The sequence below is a fragment of the Ptychodera flava genome, chromosome 9, assembly GCF_041260155.1.
Source record: "Ptychodera flava strain L36383 chromosome 9, AS_Pfla_20210202, whole genome shotgun sequence".
NCBI classification, from domain to species: Eukaryota; Metazoa; Hemichordata; class Enteropneusta; family Ptychoderidae; genus Ptychodera; species Ptychodera flava.
The window spans coordinates 35,573,865-35,588,134 of NC_091936.1; the positions used below are offsets into that span (position 1 = coordinate 35,573,865).

The following is a 14,270-nucleotide window of genomic DNA, read 5'->3' on the forward strand; positions in this document are numbered from 1 at the left end:
TTTAGTTTGATAGGGATTAGCTGGGAATAAAGGGCGATAAAGTACTTTTCCTTTGCCATATTTACCATCATGAGTCACACTACATTACATTCGATAATACAGATAGGTCCATACATGCCATCGATGACATCCAAGAACATTCATCATCATATTTCACCGAATATGATTTTGAAAAAAATGTCGATCATTAAAGCCCTATTATACGTGATCTCGTTGAATAGCATATATATATATATATATATATATATATATATATATATATATATATATATATATGCGTATGTGTGTGTGTTTGTGTGTTTGTATTTGTGTGTTTGTCTGTCTTTGCATACATACATACATACATACATACATACATACATACATACATACATACATACATACATACATACATACATACATACATACATACATACATACATACATACATACATACATACATACATACATACATACATACATACATACATACATACATACATACATACATACATACATATTTTAGTAGAAGAAATGCGTATGTCTCTCCAATGCCTCACTTCTATTAGGGGAGGGGGGTAGCCAATCGGTTTTACTACAAGACTCAGTGAAAGCACTTTGCCATTGCAAATTTCAAAACACTGAAAGAGTGTTTGCTTACATATTTTGACATTGCACTTCCTTTACTGCCAAACGGATATCGATAGCAAAGTCGACCGCGCCACTGTTAATATTCTTTTTAACGGCCATACTAAATGTTTAATGTGAAAGACCTCATTTATGTCTATCGGCACCACCATTTAGAGTATCTGCTAAAGCGCCATATCCGGATCTTTTGAAAGCATTCAAGCAATTTTCGGTAAACCACTATGTGTCGGAAAATACGTACAAACACTAATAATGGAATTTTTAAACTGAAAAGGCAGTAGTTTTAACGCTGTGACTGTGACAGTCTTACGACCATACCAAAATAGAGATTGATGGCAAATATCCATTGTGCCAAACACGCGTCATTCCAGTGAGCGTGTATTGCCAACCTTGCCACCTTTGAGAGAGATGCAGAGATTACAATGCAACTGAAGAAACGCAAAGGACAAGTTGCTTGACGTTTAATCGGCTATATATCACTTTGTGTATTAATTGTGTTCCGTCGAGTTACTCACTGAGATCACTATGGCCAAATTAAATGATGCCGAAGAAGACAATACTGTATAGCTCTCCTTGACGAACAAAGAGTCAAGAATACTTTCTTCATAATCAATATTAATAATATTAATATAACATTGGTAACATTAATATTACATTGACAATTACGAGGCACCCAGAAAGCAACATTTTCTAAGCTGAAGAAGCTATTTTAGAGGATCTTAATACAGCAATATGAGTGACCATGAAAAAATGTTAAAAAGCTTTCTTAATGGCATTTGCGAACCGATTCTCTTAGTTATATTCGACTGTCATGCTGGTCTATTTAATTGCATTTGATTTATAGGCATTGCGACACATGTATATTGTAACTTGTTGGAATGAATTGTATTTTCTGTGTGCCCACAGTCGTTTAATTTCCCACTCAGCTATCGAGCCCGTTCAGAAAACCTTACACTACTCTATAAAATTTCTTTCCGACGTGCGATGCAGGATGAACTCATTACATTAGCAGTAAAGGGAGGGCAGTTATTACTCGTGAACCAGAGTCGGAAACTGTCATTGATTGATTATGTGGTTCCGATCATCTTGAAACAGACTCAATTTAATCATGTGAGGTGCACTCACCTACTGTAGACTGTCCTCCACCAACGTTTATGTTGGTGTGGATTCTGTCAAACGATTTACCTTAAACATATTTCACAAACAAATGGTTTTAAAAAATGGACTTTACGCCACTCTGTGTTCATCAGCCCTAAGCACTACAACGTTAACATCATAATGACATAGATTGCTTCGTATGGATAAGAAAACATCGAAAGCTTTGATCATCTTTTGGTTGTTCTCGTGACTTCTTCGATCCCGTTGTCGTGCAAATAAAGTGTTTCTCTTTCATTCACAGATTGTCATGGACTGTCGTGTCTATGGTTAGGTGTGTCAGTGAGCACGATACACCACAGCAACCAACTCAGCGACCCCGGGCTGTTGGAAGCATCCTTTATTTCACGTCAGGCGGAGAGAAGCATACAGAGTGAAAGTTGATATTAATCCTCATCGACTCCGCATGTACATATTCGTTGTTGACGGAAAACACTCATAGGACATCACAGTTCATTATAACATTACTATATCAGCTTTAATTTCTGTCATCTTAATTTTTTCGTTGTATCTCTGATAATTTTCATAAGTATTCAGCACAAGATGGTGCATCACAAACATCTTACATTTGCTCGGCGGTTGATAGTTTTGCAGATGATTTTATTCACATGCGCTACAAATACCAATCCGATATCCTATGGCGATAACAGCGTTCAAACTCACGATACAGGAGAAGAGCAGAGCTCACGACAAACGCGGGATCCAAAATATGATGAGTTAGATTCTGAAGAAGACGATGATTACTATGTAACCGATGACACAGCGCCATCTACGACTACATCGTCAACTTATGTGATCATAGCGTTGGGAATTCTCGTCGGTCTGGCGCTGTTCACACTAGCTTGTCATCTCTGTTTCAAGGGAGAAGCGTACAGTAGAACATAGAATCGGTGTGATTAAAAAGTAAACCCGATAATGAAATCACCCGTTGCAACTTTTAATGTATTCTTTAAAGGGACAAAGTCGGCACTGTTTTCGTGAATTTTGTTTGATGCAAGATAAATCTATATTGTTTGACATGTTGAAAGATACTGAATGAATGGGTGCCCATGCGTGTATTCGACCCAGGTTTGAGACACGATACATGAAACCATATCGCGAAAATGAATTAATGGTCATGATTTTACTACCGGGCAAAATATGTGCATGGTCACCCATTCATTCAGTATCTTTCAACATGTAAAACAATATAAATAGTATCTCATATCAAACAAAATTCATGAAAAAATGCCCGACTTCGTCCCTCTTTCCGTCTCCTTTTGGGCTATAAACACTTGCTATGAAGATTAAGCTTACACACAATTACATGTATCTTATTCCATAAAACAGCATGATGGTCCGTCAACTGTTCCATGAAAAACCGACACACATTGGTAGACTATTTCGATAATTAAAAAAAAACACTTTACATTACACCTGTATTCTCTTAATGAAAATATTTAGCTATGAAACAAAAGTGCATCACCTCGATATTTTCCCGAAATTAAGCGAGACCAAAATCTGCAAGCGATAACATGCGTAAATTTGCTTAACTCTTAGCAAACTGAAAATGTTGATGACCCGAAATGACCACCAGGTATATCTATAGAGGAGACTATTGGTTTTCTTAGCCTTTTCTGGTTCTTTTTCTAATGTCAGAGGAACCTTTCGTGAGATGGATGATACTGTCATTCTGGATGCTTTGCTTAGCCAAGAAGACAGTGAAGTGACGAGTGAGCGTCGTAAACTTTTGCCTTTTTCCTGAGTGTAACCTTTAAGACTCAGCCCCGGACAGTGCGGGCGCTCCCCGGATCGTCAACGTCAAAGTGCCGCTGGGGAGTAAGAGCGACCCTAAACTGCTGAATCTTTTCATCTCTTCCAGGGAATTCAAATGAATACACTTGCTTTGCGGACTAAGTTTACAACTTACAATTATCTTGTTGGCTTTTTTCCATAATATAACTCAATACATCAATGCTCAATACTCAATACATGTAGTGGGACAACTGTTCCACGGAAAACCCTCACACGTTGGTAGACTTTAATCCGATAAAAAACTAACAATTCGGCATCAGCTCAATATTTTCTTGTAATTAGTCAAAACCAAAAAACTGTAGGCAACGAAATGCGTGAAACTTTTTAACTCGTAGAAACAAATGGAGCTCTTCCTCCTTGTTTATTTGTGTCTGTGTTTGTGTGTAAGTGTAAGTGTTTGTGTTTGTTTATTTGTTATTTTTAATAAAATAACAGCGAAAAGCTGTTTTGTTTATATTTGTCAATAAAGAGCAATTTATTTATTAATCAATTTATTTATTTATTTATTTTTGTTTGTTTGTTTTTTTATATGTATTTCCGATGGTTAGGGTTAGGGTTAGGGACTGGTCAGTTTCTTCGGCCTGGGGGGGGGGGCGGTGGATTATTTTTTGCCGACGTCAAAAAGTGGCTGACCCCCCTATTCCAAATTTTGAAAACAGGGTGACCCCCCTATTCCAAATTTCGAAAACAGGGTGACCCCCCCGCGACAACTGTAAAACAAAAGGTGGACACAAATTATATATATATATATATATATATATATATATATATATATATATATATATATATATATATATATATATATATATATATATATATATATATATATATATATATATATATATATATATATATATATATATATATATTTATATAACATACATTTATATTTTGACAGTCATTCTGTGTTTTAAAGAAATTGTTGACATGTCAGTTGTAAGATAGGAATTTCAAAGTGTCAATCTTAAAGTTTGAATACAGTACATTTTGAATGAACTGTGAATGTATTTCACACTTTCTATGCTTAACCAGATGTCCTGAACTGTTGTACAGAAATGGATGTCAATTAATTATATCAAAGAGGAAAAAGCAGTAAATCAAAAATGGGTGAAGACTTGCCAGCCATCAAATTAAATCTCCTGAGGAGCCATAGAGAGGCATTTTAGCCGAATCTGATGTGTGCAGTGAGAGAGCTGACCTTTTCTTGTAACATTGAAACCATAAATGCACAGCTAATAATGACAAAAACTGCCTTTTTAACTGTTATTTTGGTCATAAAAAAGCATCATTCTACAGAAAACCTGAGACACAAAGGAAAACAGTTGCATCAATGAGAACGAAAGATATCTTGTCATTTTTCTGTCTCTAAAATAAGTCACTGTATCAAATATATATTGTGAAATATTTGTGCATGTTGCTTTCTCATACTGAATTCTCATAGAGAGAACAGAAAAGTATCAGGAATTTGTCTTGCTTATCATATGAAATTGAGTTGCCAAAGGAAACAAGGCCCTCTATCAAATACAAGTTGTTATAAAGAAATTGGGAGGACTTCCTGTACTTCAAGCATTTAAACTCTTTGATACATCAGTTGTCCCGGTAATTTGTTATGGGGCAGAAGTCTGGGGATACGAGTACTCTCCAATTATAGAAAGTGTACAATTTAAGTTTTGTCGTTTCCTTTTGGGTGTCAACTCAAGCGTAAATGTTGAAGTACTTCTTGGAGAGTGGAAGGTTCCCTCTTTCCTGTTTTTACATGAAGCGCTGCATTTCATACTGGCTAAAACTTATTGAAATGGATACAAGTCGGTATCCTCGAGCTTGTTATGAGATGCTAAGAGTCTTGGATTCTTCTGGTAGAATTACTTGGGTCACAAAAATCAGAGAATTGTTATACAGATATGGGTTTGGAATAGTATGGATTGAGCAACAGGTGGGGGATCATAGTATTTTTCTGAAATTGTTTTACGAAAGGTTAAAGGATTGCTATAGGCAAGAGTGGTCAGCTGCATTAACAGACTCCCAACGATTGCGAAGCTATGCTCAATTTAAAAGCATGCTTGAACCTGAAACCTATCTGTCGAGTATTAATGTCACGAAATTCAAATATGATTTGGCAAAGCTTAGGTGTTCAAGCCATTCATTAGCAATTGAAAAGGGACGTCATTGTAATCCACCTGTGCCTGTCAATATGAGAATTTGTACGTACTGTAAAAGTCAAGGTGTTTTAATTGTAGAGGACGAGTGTCATTTTCTATTGTTTTGTCGGACGTCCATTATACGAAAATGACAGGTCTGAATTGATCCCTCAGCGATACCGGTTTTACCCTACACGTGATAAATGTTTTGCCTTATTAGCGTGCAAAGATCAACAAGTACAATATAAGTTGTCAGTTTTTGTTCACAAGTCTTTTAAGAAAAGAGAATTTTTTGTACAAAAGACACAGTAACGGAGTTGTATTTAAATGTGCGGCTTATAATTCCGATATTATTATGCATACAATAATGACCTTTGTTATATTGGTTTGTTTTTTGTTTTTTTTTCTCTCTGCAAAAATGTATTTTTTTTGTGTGTGCGATGGGCAGAGGCCCTACCACTGGAAATAAAGTATTATTTAATGTGAAATGCAGATTTCATAACGGTACACTTTCACTTAGCAAACATCAAGATATCTCTGGCATATATCTCTGATTTATTAAAGTATGGCACCCGAAGGGCGCGGAGAAAAATATGAAACATCCTGATATCTCTGATGTATATGTCTTGTATATTAAAGTCATGCACAGGAAGGGCATGCTGATATATTAAAGTAATGCACTCGAAGAGCATGCTGAAAAATATTGAACATACAAATATCTCTGATTTATGTATGCCTGATATGTTAAAGTTGGGTGTGCTGAAAAATATGTCTGATTATTAAAGTTACGCGCCCGAAGGGCGCGCCGAAAAAAGCAACTGAATGATGAAATTTGAGGCTGACACGATGCATTTTAGGCAATGATGAGCCTGTGTCAAAATTAGGCCTAAGTTAGGGTTAGGGTTAGGCTTAAGTTAGGGTTAGGGTTAGGGTTAGGGTTATGCTTAAGTTAGGGTGAGGGTTAGGGTGAGGGTTCGGCTTAGGCTTAGGCTTAAGTTAGGGTTAGGGTGAGGGTTAGACTTAATTCACTCCCGCTATATTACTTTAATATGAACGAAATTTTGAAGAAAAGGCTAATGTTTCTTGTAGAAAATGCATTATACATTTGCGCGCTTTTTTTGCATTTCCCGCACAATTGGCTATACCGGAAAAAATATAGTCATGATTTTTGATTTTACATATTTTTATTCAAAGTTCAGCTAGCTGCAACCAACCAAGTTGGGGCAAGGCGCGAGCCGCACGACAGAAGCCCAATCCCCACCAACAACCAAGGCTACAATTATTGCAGCTAAAGTTCAGCCAGTGTGCGAGGAGCCGGTGTCCGTACATTCATCTTGGACCCTCAGTTCAAAGCGCGCGTGCTAGGAATTAATCATCACGTATTTCAAATACACATCGCCTCGATTCGATTTTTAATTTTTCGAAAGAATCCCATTTGTCAGGGGATAGCTTCATCTCCACAGGCTACCGTAACACACCAGACTTCGATGTCCCCAAGGCTGGGCGCGTCTGCGTCTACGTCTGCGTCTTCGCTAGTTATGGAGGAGATAATAAATAACGAACTAACGTAGACAACGACAAACCCGGAAGTAACTCCTTCCATACACTGACCTGCAGCGCCAGGGTAGTCATCGCTTTGTGGAGGGACCGTGGTTTGGTATTACTTCTTGAGTACTGATCTACACGTGAGATAAAATCAAGGTAATTGATTTAAGCATAAACCCTTTTACTCGCTGTTACTGGAAGGCTGCACGAAGTAACATGGAAGAAAAGTTGTATAAATAATATTCAGGCCACTTTCAACATGTTGCACCGCAGCAGGACTTCGCGTTGCCACAGTAACAGCAACTCGAGCAAGTCGACCGCCCGTTTTGTTGTCCACAGAGAGTGTACTATGTACATTTAATTCTGCTGAACTTAGGTTTTTAAAAGGAAATTACGAAACGCCCGCCTTCAATCTTGCATTTCGTAACTCCATGCTTCATTCACCTTATCTGATCATGGACACGGCTTCTAGTCACTTCTACTACTACCGGGTTCTACCCCTGACCGTTTCCACCCCGTCAGCCCTGGTCACCTCGACCCTCTCATACTTGCCCTTCGGTAAAGGAGACAAACTTGTATCATTATCTTGAAGTTTTGTTCGATACTCAAAGCACTTTGAAGGGCTCCAGTGAAAGCAAGTAAAGCTGGGAATGTGCCACGGCCTTTTACCTAATCATGGACCTAATCTACATTGTATCATCCCAAAAACTCCAAGGCTCAGCTCCGTGTAGCTGTGGGTCCGTAGCTGTGGTGTTTTCAGACGGGATTTCTGCCTTTTATGTGCTGTATGTGGCTTTAGCGTTAACAACCCCGCGGTGGCAGGGTTAATAACGTAAAAGTCAAAAACAGCACGCAAAAGGCTGAAATATTGTCCGAAAACACCACAGCTATGGACCCACAGCTTAAAGCTCCATGCGTGGTTAAGTGTGGGCTGATGTAAAGGTGTACACAGCCAATTGTCGCTAGTATGTACCCTTGGTATGTACATTATGAATCATGCAGATTTTCAAACAGAAACACTAATATTTCTCGTAGTCAAATTGCATGATATTTAAGTGTCATATGAGGAATGTGTGATGAGGCTGAATTGATTGGGGTACTGTGGTACACTTGACCACAACCAGCGACAAGTGAAGAGGGTTTGAATTACTGGGTCCAAATAGACAAGGATAGAGATGACCTGCCCCCAAACCCCTCTGGTGTCAGCAATTGAGTTGGTCCCTTCCCACCTCCCGGATGGGCAAGAGTAAAGATTGTTTGACATTGAAATTGGGCAAAAGCGTGTTTATGTCCACTTATCTTAACATAGCTGCAATAATTGTAGCCCACGGGCCTTTGCTTTCCGGCTACAAATAGTTCCATAGAAAACATGGTGATTTTGCATAGCAGATCTGCTGTGCACAGAAACGGCCAAACTGGCGGGGAATTTCTCTTTTACCAAAGTGTTGCTTCGTGGTCATAAGCGATCCCATGGACACAAACCAAATGCTTGATAGTCGTAATTTAGGCTGAAAAATGACAGTTGAACGACTCTGAGTGTAGTTTTTACGGCAAGATCTCGTCCATTCAAGATGGAGGTAGATTTGAAAGAAAAACTACGCTCATAAAAATGAGTAACTGGAGTTTCGTTGAGCAGAGGTGTGAGAGGATAGCATCGGGGAAGGTTTGCAGGTAAATTCCTTTAACACGACAGTAATAAGCTACCTGATACCAATGAGAATCCCCTTTACCAAGCCATTCCCCTCCTCATCCATGCCTTCCACTGTTATGTGAAGCAGTGTCCTGTTTTGGTTCAGGTCTGGCATCCATCAATACAGAGAGACAGAAAGGGTAGAAAAGAGAGTACATGAACATTAGCTATTCTGTTCTAGTACATGAACATTAGCTATTCTGTTCTTGTCCTAACAATTTACACTCACGTCACCAATATGCACTGTGACTATATATCAGGCAAAACTGATATTGTGTCAAGTTTGTGAATTTTTCTAGCATTGTTGAATTGTGTAATATTGGGTGAGACTGCTTTATTCTCCCTAACTCCTTTCCTCTCCTTAATTGTGATGATGTTTTCAATGACACATTTATTTTGAAGGAAATTTCAACACAGAGAAGACAGAACAAGGAAAGCGAATATTCTGTTTGTTAGACATTTAGTGTGAACCTGTTTTCCTGTTGTGGCACAAATTGATTCACAGAAATTCAGCCACCCAAGTATCTCTTGACCAAAAAGCCATGTTCAGCACTTTGTGCTTATTCTAGAATAAAATGCATCTCAGTGCAGTGTCTTCTTTCAGTCTCTGACACAGTCCCTGCATCAATATGCAGCTCCTATTCTCTACTGTACACTCATGCGCCCTCTATAGTCTTGCTAAGGAAAACTTGCAAAGCAAGTGAGGCTTTGTGAAGTAAATGTGACATCACAAACTACATTGTATATGGCAGCCCTCTGAGCATTGATATTCTCAACTTTACTATTGAGAATGTACAGTTAGAAGGAGCTAGTACTGAGCACATAGTCAAAATAGAACTTTTTGCAAATGACATCATTTTTCTTTCATTAAATATTTGTCCGCATTTTCTGCAAGAATGACAAGAATGAAACTAGCTAGTGTTACAATGGGCTCAGAAAGTCACACCAATTTATGGCTTAGACTACAAGCTGCAACAACACCCACGCATGCAAAAAAAAAATTGTCAGAATTTCAAGCAACGGTGCCTGATGTCGCATGCATGCAGCTGTACATGTATTTAGTAACAAACCTGAAACTGTGAACATTGCTATTGGAGACCTTCAAAGAATCTCTGTCATCATTTAGATTATTATAACCAGTGAAACCTTAAGTTCTCAGTCAGCAGCTAACATTTTTGATTTGATCATTTCAGCCGATCAAGATGGGTTTATCTTCATCACAGGAAGTTGACATGAATTCTGCTGAAGCCAAGTACGTTGAAAATGTGATACACGACAACTGTGTTGTCGTCTTTTCCAAGACAACCTGTCCCTACTGCCGCATGGCCAAACAGGCCTTAGATGACCTTCAAGCCAAATATGAAGTAGTTGAGCTCAATAAGCGAAGTGATGGGCATAAGTTGCAGCTCATTTTGTCGCAAATGACAGGTGCCAGAACTGTGAGTATTCAATCTGTTGCACCATTTTGAGTCAAATCCTTACACTGATGGGTTATTTATTCTTTAGGCCAGGAAAATAGAAAGTTTGTTTCTCATCCTAGATATATTGCAAAAATGATGCGTTTTTTTTTTCTCTCAATTTTGTTTTTATTCTTCAACCAACAAGAACGTGCAAAAAAACAGGAAAACAACATAGGAATGTATGCAGAGATAAATGCACAGCAGTGTTGCCTAAATATTTTTGTCCAGCAACATTTCTGTGGTTTGACTTGTAGTGCAGCAATGCCCAGTTTACAAAGTCTGCCATTTTACATCAATTTTGTTTGATGCGAGACACTCTATTGTTTGACATGTAGATACTGAATGAAAGGGTGACCATGCATTAAATGAAATCATTGCGAGAAAGAATAAATGATCATGAACATTTATTCTTTCTCGCGTTGCTTTCATGTATCGTGTCTGAAACTTGGATCAAATATAGGCATAGTTACCCATTCATTCACAGTCTATTTCAACATGTCACACAATATAAAGAGTGTCTCATATCAAACGAAATTCATGAAAAATGGCCGACTTTGTCCCTTTAATATAACAGTGACATATGTGTACAGTTCTGAATGAATGTTAGTGTCAGTTATTTTGTTTACAGTTCTGTTTTATACAGCACTGTGTTATGCACTATCATTGCATATTTTTGCGTTTATTTTTTTTTCATCTTATTTCCTCATGAGCAAGAAAAATAAGGTTGACGCAGCGGGCCTGAATTGACTCGCTAGAGGATGAGAAACAAACTTTTTATTTTTCTTGGCCTTATGTGGCATCACTCTATTTTCCCCAAATTGTTATCACTGATAAGTATGAATATACAGCTTGTAGCTGTTGGAATACTGCTAACATTGTGAACAATATTCTTGTCCTTCAAAAACAAAAAGGAAAGAAACTTCATGTCTTGCCCAACAGCAGATGATTACTACTCCCAGTAGAAATGGTTTTTACCCTACATGCAAGCAATACAGTATCCTATACTCCTTAGCAATAAAGCCGATTGCTAATGCATGTCAGGTTCATCCTTTAGTGGTAAATACGGCTTCTGCATTTAATTGGTCCCACATACACTGTGTTTCCGTAGAATATAAAGCATGTCATACCAATGGTGATAAGCAATGTTGTCATGTGTTTGTCATATCTATTGGCAGGTACCGAGAGTGTTCATACAAGGCAGGTGTATTGGAGGAGGAACTGAAACACGTTCACTGCATCAGTCGGGAAAACTTGAACCAATGCTGAGAGAATGTGGAGCTATATAAAGTCACAGCAAACTATGTACTTGCCATAATTTATTGGACTTTACAAGGGATGTACAAAACTTAATATTAAATGTATATTTTCATTGGGTATTTATTACCTATTTCAAAAGTAAATTTACACAACACATGTTTTTAAACTTTTCTCAGGCCAATTTTTCAGCTAAACTGGCAGTGGACATATTGTCTTTGATCATTGATGTGTCTGCCCTAAATGGTACAGTTAGCACAGTGAACTGCTTCAATAGATTTTCCTGTGTTAGCTAATCATACCATGCTAGGCTCTACTGAACTTATCAAGTTGCAAATGCCAATGATATCAAGGAATTATGCTGCATAGTGAGCAAAAAGGTTATAGAGGTCTCCAGACTGGTAATGGTAGTTTTAATTGTTTTAATTTTCATGTAACTTTCCATGAACTGAGTGGAAAAGTTTTGTGGTATGTATTATCTTTGACAAGAAAAATACTAGTATGAAAAAGATGAATCCAAAACAAAGAGAAATGATTGCACATATTAAATGCTACATACAAAATGGTCTTTATCATGGAATTATTTTTGTTTTGTCATTTTGCTTTGTAAATTTGGACAGTCATTAACATCTGTTTCATTACAAATGTACAGATCATCAGTAAACCAGATACTCCAATTTGGAGAGTGGAAAAGCATGTTGTGTCAACTTCCTGCTGTCTGAGTTTAGATCTCAGTGATGTATAAAAACATGCGTTCATGAGATGGGTGTATGAAAGAGCTCTGCACAATGTAGTCACCTATCAAAATCAGGATGCTTTCCCACTGATGAAAAAATATGTTCTTCTTTGAAATTTCATTCTGTCTGTTCTGTGTTACCAACAAAAAATTGTTAAATGCCAAAGTAGGTTAAACATATTCCTTCTTGATTCATTCAATCCCGTTTTTCCCTATGAGCTGACCTGCATGCAGATACAAAACCAAAATATAATGTGCCAGTTAACTCACGGTGATATAGGAAAAGCTATCATTACATATGTGGTTTCGCAACTGATAGATTAACTTTTGCAAATAGCTCTTTCAGTGATATGACCTTTGAAACTTATTAATTTACATTGAGAAGAATGCTATTCAGTGGTACTTAGTCTTGCAAATTGAATTCAGGAGGTGCAATACACCGTGTGATTACATTGCTCCTATGATGTCATCATCCTCATGCTTGACCTTTAATGTTTTTGAAAAGAAAAATTGCTTCCTGGAAGCTTTTTTTCAAAACAAATTTGCTGTAAGATGCATTCAACCAACTTTATCAAGCGGACATTGCTGCATACAGTGACATTTTTAAGCAAGTATCCATTTTCCACTGAAGTTTTTACCAGGTCAATTTGATATCCGATGTTTGCACTCACTGTGTCAATCCTGTGTTTTCAGAGATTGAGAATTTTATACAGATCATTTGAGTGTGCAGCCTTTTACAATAATTAGGAAATTTTTGAATGTCATCTATTTTATCAGACTTGGTTCAGCTTTGACGGAAAGATCCGTCACTCGAGGGCGCTCTCTACGCTCGTGTTGCGTAGAGAGCGCCCTCAAGCGATGGATCTTTCAGTCTAGGTTCAGCTGTGAATAAAACAAATCACTTGAAACGTCCTCCGTGTATTTGTCAGTCTTTCTTCCACCCCAAGATATTTGACTCTGGTCTACGGCAACTTATTACTACCCGAAAGTTAATCAGGATGGGACTGTGCATTGATGCAATGATCCATTTAGCCCCAGTGTAGCTCCCTTTATCAATATTCTCATATTTGTCGTTAGACTCTCCACAGTCGCTGTGCCTTGTTTTGTGCGCGCCCACGATGGGCCTGCATTCGAAGGCTACGCTATGCAGCTGTGTGCACGCGCTGCCAGACACAGCGACTGTCAGTTCTTGCAAGGATATGAATATTCATAAAAGTAGTGACGTCAAAAGAAACAACTATCTAACTGGGCGGAGAAAATTTTTACTAGTAGCTGGTAGACTTATATACGCAGTATGTTTTTATTTTTCATTTTTAATTTTATTTGGCTATGGTACTTGTCATTTTTTTTGATTAACGGATGTGTGCAGTTCTATAAAGTACCCGGATCAGGCAGAAATCCGACCGGTCGCTTGCAAGAACGTCCAGACCCTGGGATTCGCGTCGCGTCTCTGAAGGGCGCGCGCGTGTTCCAACAGGGAAGAACGCGAATCGCAGGGTCTCTGCCAGACTAATTTGTCGTGAATACACGAACTGTAAATCTAGTGATTACCCAGTACACGTAGGGCTGTTGAACTTGTGAATGTTGAATTTCAATGAATTTTCTCTACTATTCTTTACATGAAACAGTAAATTTGAGTCTCATGAAGAAAATAGAATTCATCAAAAAAAAGTTGTATTCAGTTACATCACAGTTACAATGCATGGTGTAACATAGGCCTACATGTAAAAAACTATATTAAAATTCATATGCTTAATTTTTTTAAATTTTTGTTTTTATCAAAGAAAATTATCTACCTCAAACAGACAAATAGCAAATGTTTCAAAAAGTAACAGAACAAATACTGGATTGATCCGAAAATGTCCTTTTTT

At 37.8% G+C, this 14,270-nt stretch overlaps 1 protein-coding gene across 1 annotated transcript; it reads left to right on the forward strand.

Annotated features, from left to right (window-relative positions):
• Positions 1 to 7,278: 7,278 nt before the first annotated feature.
• Positions 7,279 to 13,311, forward strand: LOC139141293 (uncharacterized). The gene is made up of 3 exons (XM_070710919.1): positions 7,279 to 7,415; positions 10,143 to 10,388; positions 11,585 to 13,311. The coding sequence occupies exons 2-3, from the start codon at positions 10,152 to 10,154 to the stop codon at positions 11,693 to 11,695; spliced, it is 348 nt and encodes a 115-aa protein (XP_070567020.1). The 5' UTR covers positions 7,279 to 7,415; positions 10,143 to 10,151; the 3' UTR covers positions 11,696 to 13,311.
• Positions 13,312 to 14,270: the final 959 nt, after the last annotated feature.

Coding starts and splice junctions, on each gene's coding strand:
- LOC139141293 (XM_070710919.1), top strand. CDS start 10,152: ATGGGTTTATCTTCATCACAGGAAGTTGACATGAATTCTGCTGAAGCC. Junction 10,389..11,584: donor AAATGACAGGTGCCAGAACT/GTGAGTATTCAA, acceptor ATCTATTGGCAG/GTACCGAGAGTGTTCATACA.